Raw genomic sequence first — 14,915 nt, forward strand, 5'->3', positions numbered from 1 at the left:
CAGAAAGTCACCCAAACTCGTGTACTCCCGACCAGACTCGTTACATTTGTCAGAGAAAGCAAACCAGCAGAGGGGGCAGTGGTTCAGGCTCCAGAACCTGGAGACTTACTGACCTCAGGGCTATGATCCCTATACGGAATTTTTGAGGGAATGCCATGTCATAGTGAGTCTTGTGTCTATTTCTAAAGGCAGCTGTAAAGTTTCAAGGATTTGGAGGATTTTCACATTCTGGTTTTCGCTGTTTTTTTTGTTTCTGTGTTACTTTTTTTTTAATAATCCAAAAGGGCACTTAAAGCACCAGCAGGACAGTGTGGACTCCATATTGGTACACATTCAGATTCTTCTTCTAACAGTAGCCAAGATTTTTTTCTTCAGGTGAAGGCAACTTCTCCCTTTAAACTCAACCATACAAGACATCTAGCAATCTTTTCTTAGGAGAGAATTCCCAGCTGACCTTTAAGATGCACAAAGCTACAAGCACATCTTAGTTTGGCTTGTATGCAATGGTTAAACAATCTTTAAAGGTTGCTACCTGTCCACTTCTTCTTTCATGTAGGTTGTATAGCTGCTGCCATCATAAGATAGGAGCAGTCCTCCATCACTCAGCCGGTGCACATCAACTTCCACACACGAGCTGTTCATGATGACCACGTAGGAATTGGGAGACTGTCGGGTCACCTGCACGTCCACAAGAATGGTACATGTCACATGAAACAAACACAGCAGTGGTAGTGCCTTGCTTGCCACAATATACACAGTTTTCCAAGCATTGCAACAGTGGGAATGAAAGAAGAGAGCTGGTTGTTCTCATGTTGGATGGGGAAAAAAAAACAATGCAAAAAAATATTTGGGATCACAAAGCCAAGCATTTAGCAGTCAGGAGATGCCAGAACTAATGCTGCCAATGAATCTTGATCCAATCCTCTCACACTTAGGCATTAACTGTACAGGTTGGATTATGCAATCATAAACCATTTCTTCACCCCAACCTATGCACAAGGTACGGCTGTGTACTGAAAATGCATTCTGAACAAGTTAATTTGGAAAAGAAGAAAAAGATAAACTGTCTGGCATAGAAAGCAGCTAAAGCTGTCCCTGGAATAAGGGATTCTCTCACAGCCTCTGCCAGAGTTCCTATTTGAAGCAGGGTAAATCACCTACAGAAGCACTGGACAGCAGCTAAAATATGCTTTGTCTCACTAAAGGAGTGCCAAGATAACCTCACGGAGGTGCAAAGGTGCAGAACACTTATAGCTGCAAAAAATGGTGAAGTCACATTAAAAACTTCACCCTAATAAATTTGCCTGAGGAAGCCAATTAAGATTGCACAGGCAATCTTAAGTCTAGTATTTCCTAACTTTTCTATGCTTGGTTTCACAACCTTTAAACACTATTTCTAACACTAGTTTTTTGTACACAGCAAAGAAAAAGCAACTCCATGGGGAAAAATTGCTACAAATACTGTCACGTCGATAAAACTGGCTTCAAACACCAAACAGAGCAGATCTACACATCTGCAGACTTCAGCTGAAAGTTTTATCAATCAAGAGGCAGTAGTCTTTGCCTATAACAAAATATTCTTCAACCTATGGAGAGCATTTTTTGACCTTGAAAGGTTAAAATGTTTGCAGAGATATACAGAAATATTGTAATGGAAAGATGTGATTGAGTATTATTGTAAGGGAGATTGTACTGATTTCTCAACCCCACTAAAGCAAAGAAAATAAACCTGCACTGATTTAACTCCAGTAATGACATATACTACAAAGATTACAACAGAGCAGCACAAAGACATTTCCCCAAAGAAAAGCAGCAAGAGGATGAGTTTCCACACCATGCACCGTACCTTCAGCACATACTTCCGTCCTTCGTAGATGAGTTCCACATCCACAGTGTTTAGCAGAGTATGAGCAGGAAGGACTTGGCCCCTTCAAAGAAAAGTACAACAAAAAGTGGTCTTTCAGAAACCACCAAATGGCTCCGAGGGGCCCAAGCATCCTTAAAGATGTATGCAAGAATTTGGAAAACACTAATTTAACCTGATGGACTATTACAACTAGTTTCCTTCCATTGCCTGCTCGACTTTAAAGCCAGCCATAGCACAGAGGGCTTTCTGAGTACTAGTGGTAACATTGAATTTGGAAAACTATGTCAAATCTGGAACAATTAATCAATCCTCAAAACAGGAGGAAGACAGTATCTGGTGATTCAAGACTCTCTAATTCTGCCTCAGCAGCACACAGAGAAAGAACTCCACATTTGAGCCATTTCTTGGAGCTTCTGCCAAAACTGCCAGAAACCAAACCACTCTGTGCAAGCAGCAGGAGATACACAGGTATGTGCCAGTTTTCTTAGACCAGCAGATAAAAAACTTCCTGGGGCCAGAGAACAGATAGCAGATAATAAGTAAGCTCTATGCATTTCTGGGCTGTACTGTACTTGAACAAAACTTGTGAATCAAAACTAATTGCTACCTGCTCACCAGCTATCTCTCAGAGCAGCTTGCAATCTTACCTTTCTAGAGAGTGCAGGAAGTTGGAGACGCTGTTTCGGAGACTGACATCAGCCACATGCAGAGCTCCACACACCACTCCCAGCATGGTATCAGGCCTTTCAGCCTAGAAAGAAAAGGTACATAACACAGTTATATTTCCATTACCTTCAGTCCATTCTGGACACCCACTTGAAGAATCAATGGTCTCAGTTCTATTTTTGGTTCACCTTCAACCTCTCTTTAATTAAGGAGCTGTTACTTCTGTAACTCTTTAAAAGAAATCTGTGGGTTTTTTTCCTTTCTGGAACACATCTTGAGGCTCCACCTACATTTCCACTATCATCTGTCTCCAACTGCAAACCAAACCTCTAGCCTTAATTCACACACACACACTAAGATGGTTTTCTGGATAACTTTAAGACCACCTTTTCCTGACAGGAATTACCTGGGACTTGGATATAGATAAGAATTAAGGGCAGTGAAAATGTTTCTTCATAAAGTGGCAATTAACCACTCCTAAATCCTTGTCCTCTTCAAATTAGCATGCACCAACCTTGCAGCTCCCATCCCCTTCCCCTCCTCACTCCCATTCCTGGTCCTGCAAAGCAAGCAGCTGCACCTGAACTTTCTCAGCGATCAGCCGATCCAACCAGCCAGTGTCAATGCGGTTCTGCTGGAAGCTTTCTGTTTCCAACAGTTTGATCAAGTACTCAACAGTGGTTCTGAAATCTCCTCGGATTGACAGCTCCTTCAAAGCCACTACCATGTTTCTGAAAGAGAAAAGAATACCTGCTATCTATCCCATACTAACTGTAATGAGCAAGCTGGTAACCAGGTAGTTTCCCCGTGAGGAGTTGGGGAAAAAACAGTCTAAAGGTAAAAGCAGAAGAGCACATGTACTGAAGCAAGAGCCTATGTGACATGCTTGGGAATGAAAGAATATTGATTTTCTTCAATCTGCTGCTGCTGCAATCAAGAGCAGCTCAGATAGCACTGGCTAAGAGATCAGGACTTCCCACTGTTATCATTATCTAGGCACCTACCACATGTCAGAAGTATATATATGACAGACATGGTCTCCATCCCACCCAGAACGAAACAGAGAAAGACTCCAGATGAAAAACAGCATGGATAACAGGTCAGACAGTCCAGATGGGTTAACATTCTACTCCTCATAAGGACAACCAGTGGTTTATAAACCATTATAAGGCATTGGCATAAAAAGTTATCAGTGTTTTTCCTGTTAAAAGTCTTCCATTTGGATGCTTTCAAATAGGGACTGCAACACAATAGTAGTTATATTATACATATTATATACCTGCTGCTGGGGTATGTAAGGCAGGAGTGAAACGGGAAGGAAGAAAGAACAAAGAGAAGTAAGCAGAAGTTGTACAAATATAGGTGCAACACAGTGGAATTGACAGGATGAGAAGAAAGAGAAAATGAGAAGTCTGACCATGATGTGGAAAACAAGGTAAAGAAATTTCTCTTAAAACTCCTCTAAGTAAGGAGTCTTGTTCTAATGATGGCACTTTGGAGCAAAGATGACAAACCAAGGAATCTCCCATTGCTACCACTTTTCTGACTACTTACGAGATGGCTTCTTCACGATTTTCTCCCCAGGAGAAGCAGTGACCAAACTGAGAATCAGCAAATTCATGAAGCCCTCCTGCAGCAGCAACACTGAAATAGCCCCAGACATTCTTATTGCTGCGGAAATTCAGCTCCTGAACTGTACCAGAACTGGGCTTAAATCCCTGCAAAAACAGACAGACATTGCTATACATCCTAAAGAGAAAGTAAATAATCCAGAATTAGGGAAGTAATTAGAGCTCTGAAGGCTAAAGCACCTCTTTATGCCACAGCATGATATATATACAGGTAAGTTCAGGCAATGTCTACCCAGAATCTACAAAACTGTCAGTAAGAATCTTTCAAATTTCACAGTATCACAGAATGGTTTGGGCTGGATCTTAAAGACCATCTAGTTCCAACTCCCCCCATCATTGGCAGGGACACCTTCTGCTAGCCCAGGTTGCTCCAAGCCCCAGTAGCAGCAAGGATGGAACCTAGGTGGAAAGGTGTACAGTTAGCAGAGTGTGATCAGCAACTACTGGATTTAAAACACTCACCTCATCAGGATTCTCACTGGTGATACGTGCAGCAATGACATGTCCTCGTGGACAGGGGACATGGGCTGAGTTCTCAAAATCAATAGATGCATCACCCCATGGAGTAGCACCATACATCACTCGGATATCTTTGATCCTGTGGAGGGGAATTCCCATGGCAATCTAAGGAAAAAGAATAATAGTAAAAATAATGAAACAAGGCACCACAAAATAAGTTTCACTCCTCACAGAGAGTCCATATTCCTTGAAGAATTCATTCTCCCAACCGTGGTGTCAGCTTCTACAGAGAGTGCAGCAGATATGATGCTTGTTTTCTGGTGACAGCCTCTCCATCAACACATCTTGGAACATTTGTATTTCCCAGGACAGCTGAGCCCAGTGTAATATCCACCTTAAGCCCCTCAGCTAGTATTTTCCATTGATTGATTAAAAGACTCCAGAGAAAGCTGGTGGGTGCTATGTCAGCTGAGGATGGGCACTCATTAGGCCAGTTAAAAATACACTGAGGTCCCAGCGAGACAGCAGGCCCCTACCTGGTTACAGGAAAGTGTGGAATTCTGCAACCATAAACTGTTGAGAGAGTAACCTGCAGAACTGGCTGCTGGCTGTATCTTTAGGGAGTAAAGTCCTATTTGTTCTGTTCATTAGTTGGGATGTTTTTTACAGCTACATTTCAAAAAAGCTGAGCTTCACCTTAGCCCTTGATTTCGGTTGTCTATTAGTTGATGCCAGCAGAACAAAGACCAAACAGGTTATGATACCAAGGTGCCATTCTATAGAATTGTATGTAGCATCAGCAGTACGAGGAACAATGCCCCAAACAATGAGGAAAGCATCTGGGCAGTTAGAAAACTCTCAATGCCTGGCAAATACAGACACAGTGATACTGGAATCACCTGCTGAGAGAAGGTCCAGACCAAAACCAAATAGCCTCCTGACAAAATGGAGATGATTCTGCTCCTGAGCAGCCTACAAGATATTACAGTTCAACCATTTGCTTTCGCTACCATCTATCCAATAAACATCAAAATGCAAACAGACAGGAGAAGAAACTAGAACGAAAGCAAGAAGGTAAGAATGCGAGGGCCAAGAAAATGGAAGTAGAAAAGCAGCTAAAGCCCCTAAATGTGGTATAAGATGGATGGAAAGAGGACTGTGGCAGTCATCCACTAGTGGAAAAGATGGGGGCTGAGAAGCGGGTAAGAAGCATGGCAGCACACAGGGAGTTCAATGGGCAAGCATAAGGGACAGATGAGCCACAGCATCTGCAATAAATGCTTCCTACAGGATCTGTGAAGGATTTCCTCATTACTTTGGAGTTCAGAACAACCGAAAGCCTGCTCGTTCACCTAAGCCGTAACTGTCACTCACTGTGATAACTTCTCCTTGAAAAAGCAGTAAATCCAGACAAATTCTCGGTCAATTTGTCACATGTACTCAAGTATCTAATTATCAGACACAAATCCTGGTTTGTTAAAAGGCTACAGAGCAAGGACCTCAGCCAGGAGGAGGAAGCATCTGTGATGACTGAGGTGGGAACAATTGCTCTGGAAGTCAGGATCTGTTTGTCAAAACTAAAAAGACACAAGTTACTTTCCTGAGTTTCAAACAACTGCTGAACTTGCTGAAAGATGAAAAATCCTATTTTCTGTTCTGAGTCCTTTTGTCATTAGAAACACTGGGCAGAGAGTGCTGTCCCTCAGAGACAGAGTGGGCGATGCACTGCTCAAAGCCAGCCCAGCATTTACTGCACTGCTAGCCTCAGAAGCCAAGTTGTTTCACAAAATAATTCCCAGAGCTTAAAGTTGAACTACTTCTGGCTAAAGCTTGTCTAGACAGGCTTTACTTATTTATTTATTTATACGTAACCTTTCCTTAAATCAGGGTTTTGGGTTTGGGTTTTTTTTTCCTCTATATTTCATTCCTTTATTGCTTGCCTTCACACTCCTTTTAACCTGACCAGTGCAGAAGAAACAGCTAGAAAATAACCTCTTTCATTTCCAAATCAGAAAAAGCCTAATGGTAGAGCTGTAGCTTAAACAGTCATAACAGAAGGGATGCATAAGTATTCTGGACTTTGGCTTTGCTCCAGCCACATAAGACATATCCCAAGCCAAAAAAGTACCAAAACACGCCTTAGAGTTATTGGGGAGGAAATGTGGGGGAGTCATGTATCACCTATCTGCACGTGAGGATACAGGCCACGTGTAGTAGAGCTCTCTCTCTTATCTCCTTTGTCAGTACCAAGATCTAGTCATCTAACATCAGCATGTGATCCAGTTTTAACACAGAACCCTGGCTGTGACTCATGCAAGAGTCTGCCTCCCCAGTTTTACTAAGGCTTCAGCAGAACAGGTTTTTCATGCTCAGGCCTCTTCAACATACCACAGCTGGAGTACTTCTGAAAGCCTCCAGGAGCACTGGGCTTGGGTACCTGACTCACCTGGAGCTGTGCTGCTGGCAGATTAACATCAGCCACCATCTCAGTGCAGGGGTGCTCCACTTGCAGGCGGGGATTCAACTCCAGGAAGTAGAAACTGCCATCCTGGCTGTACAGGTATTCCACAGTGCCTGCACTCACATATCCTACCATTTTGGCAAGCTTCACTGCACACTAGGACACAGGGGAAAAAAAAAGAGCATTTCATTCCAAAACCTCCAAAAGCTTCTAAAAGGGCTAAGAAGTGCTCAAAAAAAAGCATGTGGTACAGGAGTTCTGATTTCCAGGTTATTTCATTTACAACAAGGCAGAGTTTGAGGCAGATATTTGTAATACCATTAGACAATTCATACATCTCCTGCAGCTGGCTTTTAGTATTACAATATACACTTAAAATACATTTCCCTCCTATTTTCAGGGTGCGCTAATTTTTGAGAGGGAGCTTTACAGTCTTCTGTAAGCACATGGTGGATTCAGTTCTGGAGATGTGAATGGTTGCCCACACAATGCAGTTTCATAGAATCATAGAATGGTAGGGGTTGGAAGGGACCTTTAGAGATCATCTAGTCCAACCCCCTTGCAGAAGCAGGTCAGTTTAAGACACAGAACCCTATATAGCTCCTTTAGAAGGCCCACCAATGCAAGATTCTTAGCAATGTCAAAAAAAAAGCAGAAGTCCTGCCTGTTTCTGGAGTCTCACAAGAGAAAGAGAAGTCGCAGAGCCACTCTCACCTGCTCCATATGCTCAAACACCACTGACGTCGCGATAGAAGCAGGAGCTTCCTCAATAATCTTCTGGTGCCTGCGCTGCACGGAGCAATCCCGGCCAAAGAGAGAGATGGCATTGCCATACTGATCAGCCAGGATCTGCACCTCCAAGTGACGGGACTGTTTGGCCAACCTCATCACAAAGATTGGAGAGCCTGGGACTTCAGCTTGAACCTATAGCAGAGACAGCAGACCATCTCTTGTAAACACCTGTCTTAGCCACAATCAACCCGAGGTATTTTTTTAACCAAGGAACATCCCCTCTGGGCCACTTAGGGCTGATAATACTTTGTGTTTGCTGGTACAGAATTACAGCACCATTGCCATTCCTTTCAGCTTTCCTAAATAACCCATAAACTAAAGAAGGCTTGTGTGCCTCAAAATTTTTGAGTCACACTTGCAGATGCCATCCATTACTTGAATTTAATCAGCATCTGCTGTTACGTTTGGGCATTTCACACCTGTATTGGATATGTAGATATATTGAAATCCTACCAACACAAACAGCAAAGAAAGCATCATTCAAAGTTGCTAAGCAGGCTCTGATGTATAATGCAGCCTTTTCCAGTTCTTTAGCTTTTCTGACACAGTGAATTCAGTATCACCCAACCTGAACATTTAGCACAGAATCTGAACACAACAGCACATATCAGTGGGAAAAGTTACCTGTCTAAATAGGTTGGGGAAGTCATCTGCATTGTTAACTTTCCTTATTCCTTTTCCTCCTCCTCCTTCAGAAGCCTTGATCATGACAGGATAGCCAACCTCCTCAGCAGCCTGATCAAAATAGGCAGAAAAACACAGGTAAGTACAAAAAGGTGGCAGAATCACATTGAACAGGTCATTATTTCCCAGTTGGTTTGTGTCCAAGCTTCCATGCCTGACTATTTAGCAACCAAAATACGAATGCGATAGAAACAAAATATTCCAGTTTGAGAGGGTGCCTGCACTTGAAAAAACCAAACCAGCAGAGATTTTGTGATCACACAGAACTCTAGCCTCCCAAAGTGATGACCAAATCTTTTGTCAGTGCTTCAAGCCATTAAGTTTACAAACTCACAGAAAAGCTTTTGTATGACAGAAAAATCCATTAAGTTGGGTAACATGGAAAAATCATATACTGCACCCCTTCTCTTCACAAAAGAACACTCCTGTCCCATATTGTATCTCTTACTCCTAATTCTCACCTACATCTGCAGTCTGGGCCCAAAGATGATATGTGAAAGATTACCTTCTAAGTCAGCTCTGTGAGGCTGACAGTCTAGTTCTAGTTTGATACTCCCATTAAAAATCAAGTAAACCTCTAGCTCTCTCCAGATGTACGTGCAGCAAGACCTCAAACCCCTCCCAAACCCCAGCCACCTACCCGCAGTCCATCATCTGCATCTTTCACATAGCCTTTTTCATAGAGTTCCTGAGGAACACTCAAGATACGCTTCTGAAGATCATTTTCCTGCCAGTCCACTCGAAGGCCTGAAAGACAAGCATTAGCTCCTTAGCTCATTGTGCTGCAAGGCTCAGCGAAAACTCACACATCAGACACTGATGAAACAAACAGCAGTCACAGCTCCACAAGAAACTAGGGTGAAATATTTAAAAAAGAGAGAATGCAGAATGTAAACAAACAGACTGGGAGCTGATCTTCTCATCCAACAAATTATATCCTCCTTTATTTACCTTGTGCAATTCTGAGAAACAGGTTCTTTACAATCTTCTCAAATTGCATAGAGCTTCCATGGAAGCAGAGCATTGGTTGACTGCTCCAAAACTACATGCTATGTGCTACAAAAGTAGAAGCTGCAGAAACACCAGACGTTACAGCAGTACTGTTAGACTAACAGCACATTACACAGTGTGTACATTTTGCCCAACACACCCATATAAATCCTAGTCACTATGTCTAAGCCTCATACAATACAAGTCTGAAACCTTAAACAGATGGAACATCTCTTAGAACACCTCTTTGTGCACAGACACTTCTTAAAGATTGTGTGAAGAAAAGAAAGATTAGAATGAACGTGATAAACACAGGGCAATTTCCTTCTTACCACTGCCACTCCAAGGAAGAGTTGGAATGCCAGCCGTCTGAGCCACTATTGAAGAAGCAATTTTATCTCCTAAGGCCCACATTGCTTGGCTTGGAGGACCTGCAAAGAGCAAAAACAATGCATGAGAGACAGCACACATCAGGGAAATGTCCAGAAGTCTAATTTAGATTCCATGTAAGAGGGATAAATAAACACTCTTAGCAGAGTTGCTGCATGTCACATCTCAACTGTTATGAATCAGCATTTCTGAACCAGTTTCTGATACAGCATTCACTCTATCAGCCAGGAAACTAAAAGCAAACAGACTAGAGTACTTTTGACCAAGAAGGTGGAAAAAGCAATTGAACCTACAGCAATGTAACCACAGACATATCACAATAGCTTGTTAAGTGTCCATTCTGTTAAAAAAGTCTTGGCACACCCAGCTTGCAAGCACCACTGTCCATGTGTCCTCGAGCAGGGCCTGCTCTCAAAGGGACAGTGGGTACTAGGAACTGGTATTAGGCATTTATATCACATGCTACTGGAAAAGTAATTCAGTGCCCTGAATTTACTTGAAATGTGGTAAGCATGGCACTGTAGTACATGATTGGTAAGAGATGAAATGCTGTATTTTAATTCCAGTTTAAAAGTGTCCAAAAGTGTTTCTGTGGTTATGGCTCAACATGGCACAGACAAAAACATCTGCTAGAAGTCAGAACACAACACAACCATTCCCAGGCCATGGTTTTTATCAAAACTCCATCTTTAGTTTTAAACATCACACGTGTTCAAAACCTTATCTAATATTCAGACACATATGGTTCAGAAGATGAGACTTACTGCATCAAACATCTCCTTGGTTAACTACACTGCTAACTAGATCACAAACTTCAGGTACAATCCACGTAAAACTCTACTCTTTCCACAAAATCAAACTACAAACACTCTTTAAAATTACAACAGAGATATTCAGCTTTTGAAACAATCTGCTTTAAGAGGAATCTTTTATGATTTTGCATCTCACAACATTCAGGGATATATTGAACTTCCTACTTGTCCTATAGTAGAACAATTTCCCAGTGTATATCCAAACCTTACCTATTTTCATTAGCCCTGATGATTGGAAACAGCCTACACTCTTAGGCAGCATAGTCTGTTGCTCTGACTACTGTAAACAATATTATCATCAATCTTGCACTTGTAAGTCATATCTCATGGCTCTCTTTCTGACTCAGGATTCTCTGTCTCACTAAACCTGCACATCTTAGATAAGGACTAGACATGAGATCAGCAGTACATATCCTCACCCATGAAAGCAATTCCATTTTTGTGGAGAAGTTCGGGCAGTTTAGGGTTCTCAGATGCATGGCCCCAGCCAGCCCATACAGCCTGCAGAAGAAAATAACGTAATTCAGTCTTTGTTTTAGTAAAACAACCAAGTGAGCAGAAATAGAAAGCATGTAGATGCTTCAAGTCTTTCTTTTCCTTGTTGAAAACACTCATAAGCCAGACCAGTCCCCTGAACCACATGGCATGCTTAGGTCTTGCTAGTGTCTTGCATCTTGTAGACAACTCAAACAAGGCTTCCACAGCAAGCTGCTGAAGAGGAACTAAGTGAAGTGAAAGGTGAAGGAAATCTTCTGTTTCCTGCAGTTACTTACACTAGGAAACACTGCACTGGAATATGCACTGTCTTTCAGTGCTAGCATAGGTTTGTGACTTCAATTTCTTTGACCTGTCTTTTTCCCCAGATACAACTCATTATTGAAGGAGAGAAGATTGATTAGTGTTATTTCCTGTTTTGAAAACTATCTGTGACACCTCTCACCTGCACTGGAATTCGTTTAGCAATATCAAGAATGAGTTCCACATTTGCATAGTTGTTGTTGTTTGGTCCTCCTGGAACTGGGACGTAGTGATCTGCCATTTTAATATACTCTGCAAAGACAAAGGTCTCATTTAGATTGCAAATCTAACAAACAGTACTTGGTCTAATGCTTGCTAAATCTACACTACAGGAAGTACTTAACCTTGTCCCTAAAAAAATCTGTTACCTGATAGAACATCAAGTATGCGATGCAGTAGACGCACATTCAACAACTTGCATCCTTGTGGGCACACAGGTCTGTGCAAGAAGGTTGTGCACCTTCACTAATCTGTACAACTCACCTGCATTTGCTTTCAGATCCTCAGGAGTCACCATGACAACAAATCTGATTGCACGCTCGTTCCGAAACATCTCGTAGGACCAACGTCGGATGGATCTCATGCATTTCACTGCTGCAATGCCATTATTGGCTATCAGGACCTGAGTACATTAGAAAGAGTGATGAAATAAGAGTCTGAACAGCAAAAAAAACACTAAACAACAATGAAAACAGTTTTTTCTCTGCAGATTTTTTGTCATATTTAGGGGTAGTGCAGTTTTATTCACCAGCATTGGATTCAGTGAGAACATTTAATGGCCCATCAGCCAATTTAGAAATCAGCTCTTGCTCAATCACTAAGATTTTAATGTATTATGTTTTGGTTGGATTAAGGAGCAGAAGGACAGATGAAAACAGACATAACAACTGTCTAAAACCTTCAATACCTGAAAGGAAGAGACCTCACACATTAAATTATTATGTATATTTAAAAACATTTTGTAGTGTTTTTTCCAGTCTACTTTCCTTATATCTGTCTATCAGCAGAAGTGCTTTAGCTCACTCAATATTTTTTTTCCTGTCACACTAAGCTAAAATCATGAGCTGTTTATGTATCACGTATCAAAAGAAAATGGAAACACAGTGATGCCAGGCAGAAGGACAATTTTCAAGTTCACAAATGTCTGATATCTGCAATGTACATCCTTGCATAGAGAGAAGTCATAGCTGAAGAGGATGGAATAAAATGCAACACACTGAAGAAAAAGGTCAGTAACTTACCTTTTCAATAACTTTATTCCCTCCAAAACGAGTCACAAATTCTGCTGGAGAAGCCACAGTGAAATCCCGCTGCGCATCAGATTTCTTCCTGTCCCGGCCTTGCTTTACAAGGTGCAAACCAGACATACTGGGCCTAAGGAAATTTGTGGGAGACAGAAAAAGCAACTTGACAGTGCAGCTGTACACAAAGATTCCAACCTTTCTGCCGTCTCTTTGCAAAAGTCAGATTATTTGGAGAAATTACAGTTATCCTTATACGTAAACAGGTAAAGATACAGTCACTGTATATTGATGCCCAAAGCAGAACAACAACACTCCACCACATTGCTTTTGATTCATCTAGGAAAGCTGGGAAAGGACATTTTCTGGCTTTGATAATACAAGTTGCTAAAACCAGACTCTGTAAAGCAATCCTATTGGGGAACTACAGCAAATAGAAAAGCCAAAAAAAAAAGCACTCTTCACACTGTGCATCTCCCACAGTGCAGCAGGACTGGGGAAATAACAAGATACTTCTTATTTTGAAGTCTCTGAAGCTTTACCTCTCAGGTCACACCACAGTTCATCCACTTTTCTTAGTGCATTTAGTGTGCTTTTCTGAACAGGTTCCTTTCCCTCTGAAGCTCTTACTCCTGCCACCAGGTAGGATTAGAGAATCTTTCTGTAGGAAGGAGGCACATTTCTTCCAATATTGGGAAGGTATTTAAAAAGCTACTTAACATTTTGGAAAGTCCTAAGAGCAAGCAAGGGGGTCAGTGCTGCTGGGGTGGCTACGTAACTGTCAGCATCTGCCCCAGGAGCCACACAGGGCATGCTGGCTGCCCTTTAGCCACAGGAAACCGATCAGGAACCTCTGGCCTAATCAGCTGCTGAAGGGCTGCTATTATTGAGCAACTCCGCTTGGAAACAGGGTGGGATGTGGCAGAGAGCAACTGGAATTGCAGGGGGAAGGCACGAAGGGAAAACCAACCCAAGGCCAAACAAAACACATACAGTATCCAGTTCTCCTTTATAAAGACAGCCACCAAGGTAAGGGAGTCCAAGATCTATGCCTATGAGGTTCATTGCCCCATGTGACGCTTGCAGTGTCCTGGCTTGTATGAGCTGCTGTTAGAGGTGCTTGGTGACAACCTGAGAGGGGACACACGGATCAAAATTTACCCATCTGGAATGTAGATCTTCCTTAATTCTTCATCAGGAGCACAGTAACCTCACAGACCTGTATTTGGACTAAAAGATTTGCTTGTGAAAGAAGCCCTGAGCAAACTGTAACTAATTTAAATACAGATTCTCCCCTTACCCATCCTTCCTGTGAATGTTCATGATTATGCTCCGCTTTGCAGCACACATGAACAAAAAGGATCCTGACCCATATTATCTACCACAACCTATTCAAAAAGGCATATGGTAAATCCTAGTATAACTAGCCAAGGACTGTACTACAATGAAAGGCAATCTTTCAGGTAAGGCAAGATCAGTGCCCAGATCTGATCATAAAGACATGTTTAACTACCACACACAGGATGGTGTGGATCCTTCCCTTCTCTTCACCTTCATGCACACTGTCTACTTTAGCTGTGACATCCTACTATGGCACAACTTTGACTTTGTGAGGATTTCCAGAACAGCAAGAAAGCATTTTTACAGCACTTGAAATTCAAACCTTGTGCTCTATATTACCACACAAATCTCTCTCTCCCACAGGTGAGCTATGACAAATGGGCATGCTAGTGGACCACTGCAGTGAAACAGATTTTGAAGCAAGAGTGGGAGAAGTAAAGGTACCAACAAAAATAAGATCAATAGGGTGATTTTAAAGCATACTAAAAAAACCCAGATGCCTTATATCCCTTGGTGATATTTTAGGACATATAAATGGCTGTAGTACCTACAGTCTACTAACTTGTCTCAAAGAAGAGCTGCTAGATGATATCCAGAGAAAGAGATAAGTAAAAGTTAAGTGTATAGAGGCTCTTGCCCTGTGTGCATTTCCTGCCTCCAGTGAGCTGCACTTTCAGAGAGAGACACTGTCACTGAACTTAAGACTTGCCCTATGAGCACGCATTCACAAACTGCTCTGATAATCTCAGCCCAGGAACTCAAGGACAGGAGCCAACAGGTAAG

At 42.0% G+C, this 14,915-nt stretch overlaps 1 protein-coding gene across 4 annotated transcripts in view; it reads right to left on the reverse strand.

The window, feature by feature from the left end:
* ACACA (acetyl-CoA carboxylase alpha) overlaps window positions 1–14,915 on the reverse strand; it is a 127,608-nt gene that overhangs the window by 98,063 nt on the left and 14,630 nt on the right. For all 4 annotated transcript variants that reach the window (XM_062012233.1, XM_062012234.1, XM_062012231.1 and 1 more), the window contains 15 exons: window positions 12,792–12,924; window positions 12,034–12,172; window positions 11,693–11,802; window positions 11,172–11,253; window positions 9,883–9,981; window positions 9,201–9,307; window positions 8,501–8,611; window positions 7,799–8,008; window positions 7,070–7,240; window positions 4,627–4,788; window positions 4,088–4,251; window positions 3,114–3,264; window positions 2,515–2,618; window positions 1,847–1,928; window positions 533–678 (listed from right to left, as the gene is read on the reverse strand). In XM_062012233.1, coding sequence (XP_061868217.1) covers window positions 533–678; window positions 1,847–1,928; window positions 2,515–2,618; window positions 3,114–3,264; window positions 4,088–4,251; window positions 4,627–4,788; window positions 7,070–7,240; window positions 7,799–8,008; window positions 8,501–8,611; window positions 9,201–9,307; window positions 9,883–9,981; window positions 11,172–11,253; window positions 11,693–11,802; window positions 12,034–12,172; window positions 12,792–12,924 — 1,971 coding nt within the window. The remainder of the gene's footprint in view (window positions 1–532; window positions 679–1,846; window positions 1,929–2,514; window positions 2,619–3,113; window positions 3,265–4,087; window positions 4,252–4,626; window positions 4,789–7,069; window positions 7,241–7,798; window positions 8,009–8,500; window positions 8,612–9,200; window positions 9,308–9,882; window positions 9,982–11,171; window positions 11,254–11,692; window positions 11,803–12,033; window positions 12,173–12,791; window positions 12,925–14,915) is intronic.

This window comes from Colius striatus, chromosome 20, assembly GCF_028858725.1.
Source record: "Colius striatus isolate bColStr4 chromosome 20, bColStr4.1.hap1, whole genome shotgun sequence".
NCBI classification, from domain to species: Eukaryota; Metazoa; Chordata; class Aves; order Coliiformes; family Coliidae; genus Colius; species Colius striatus.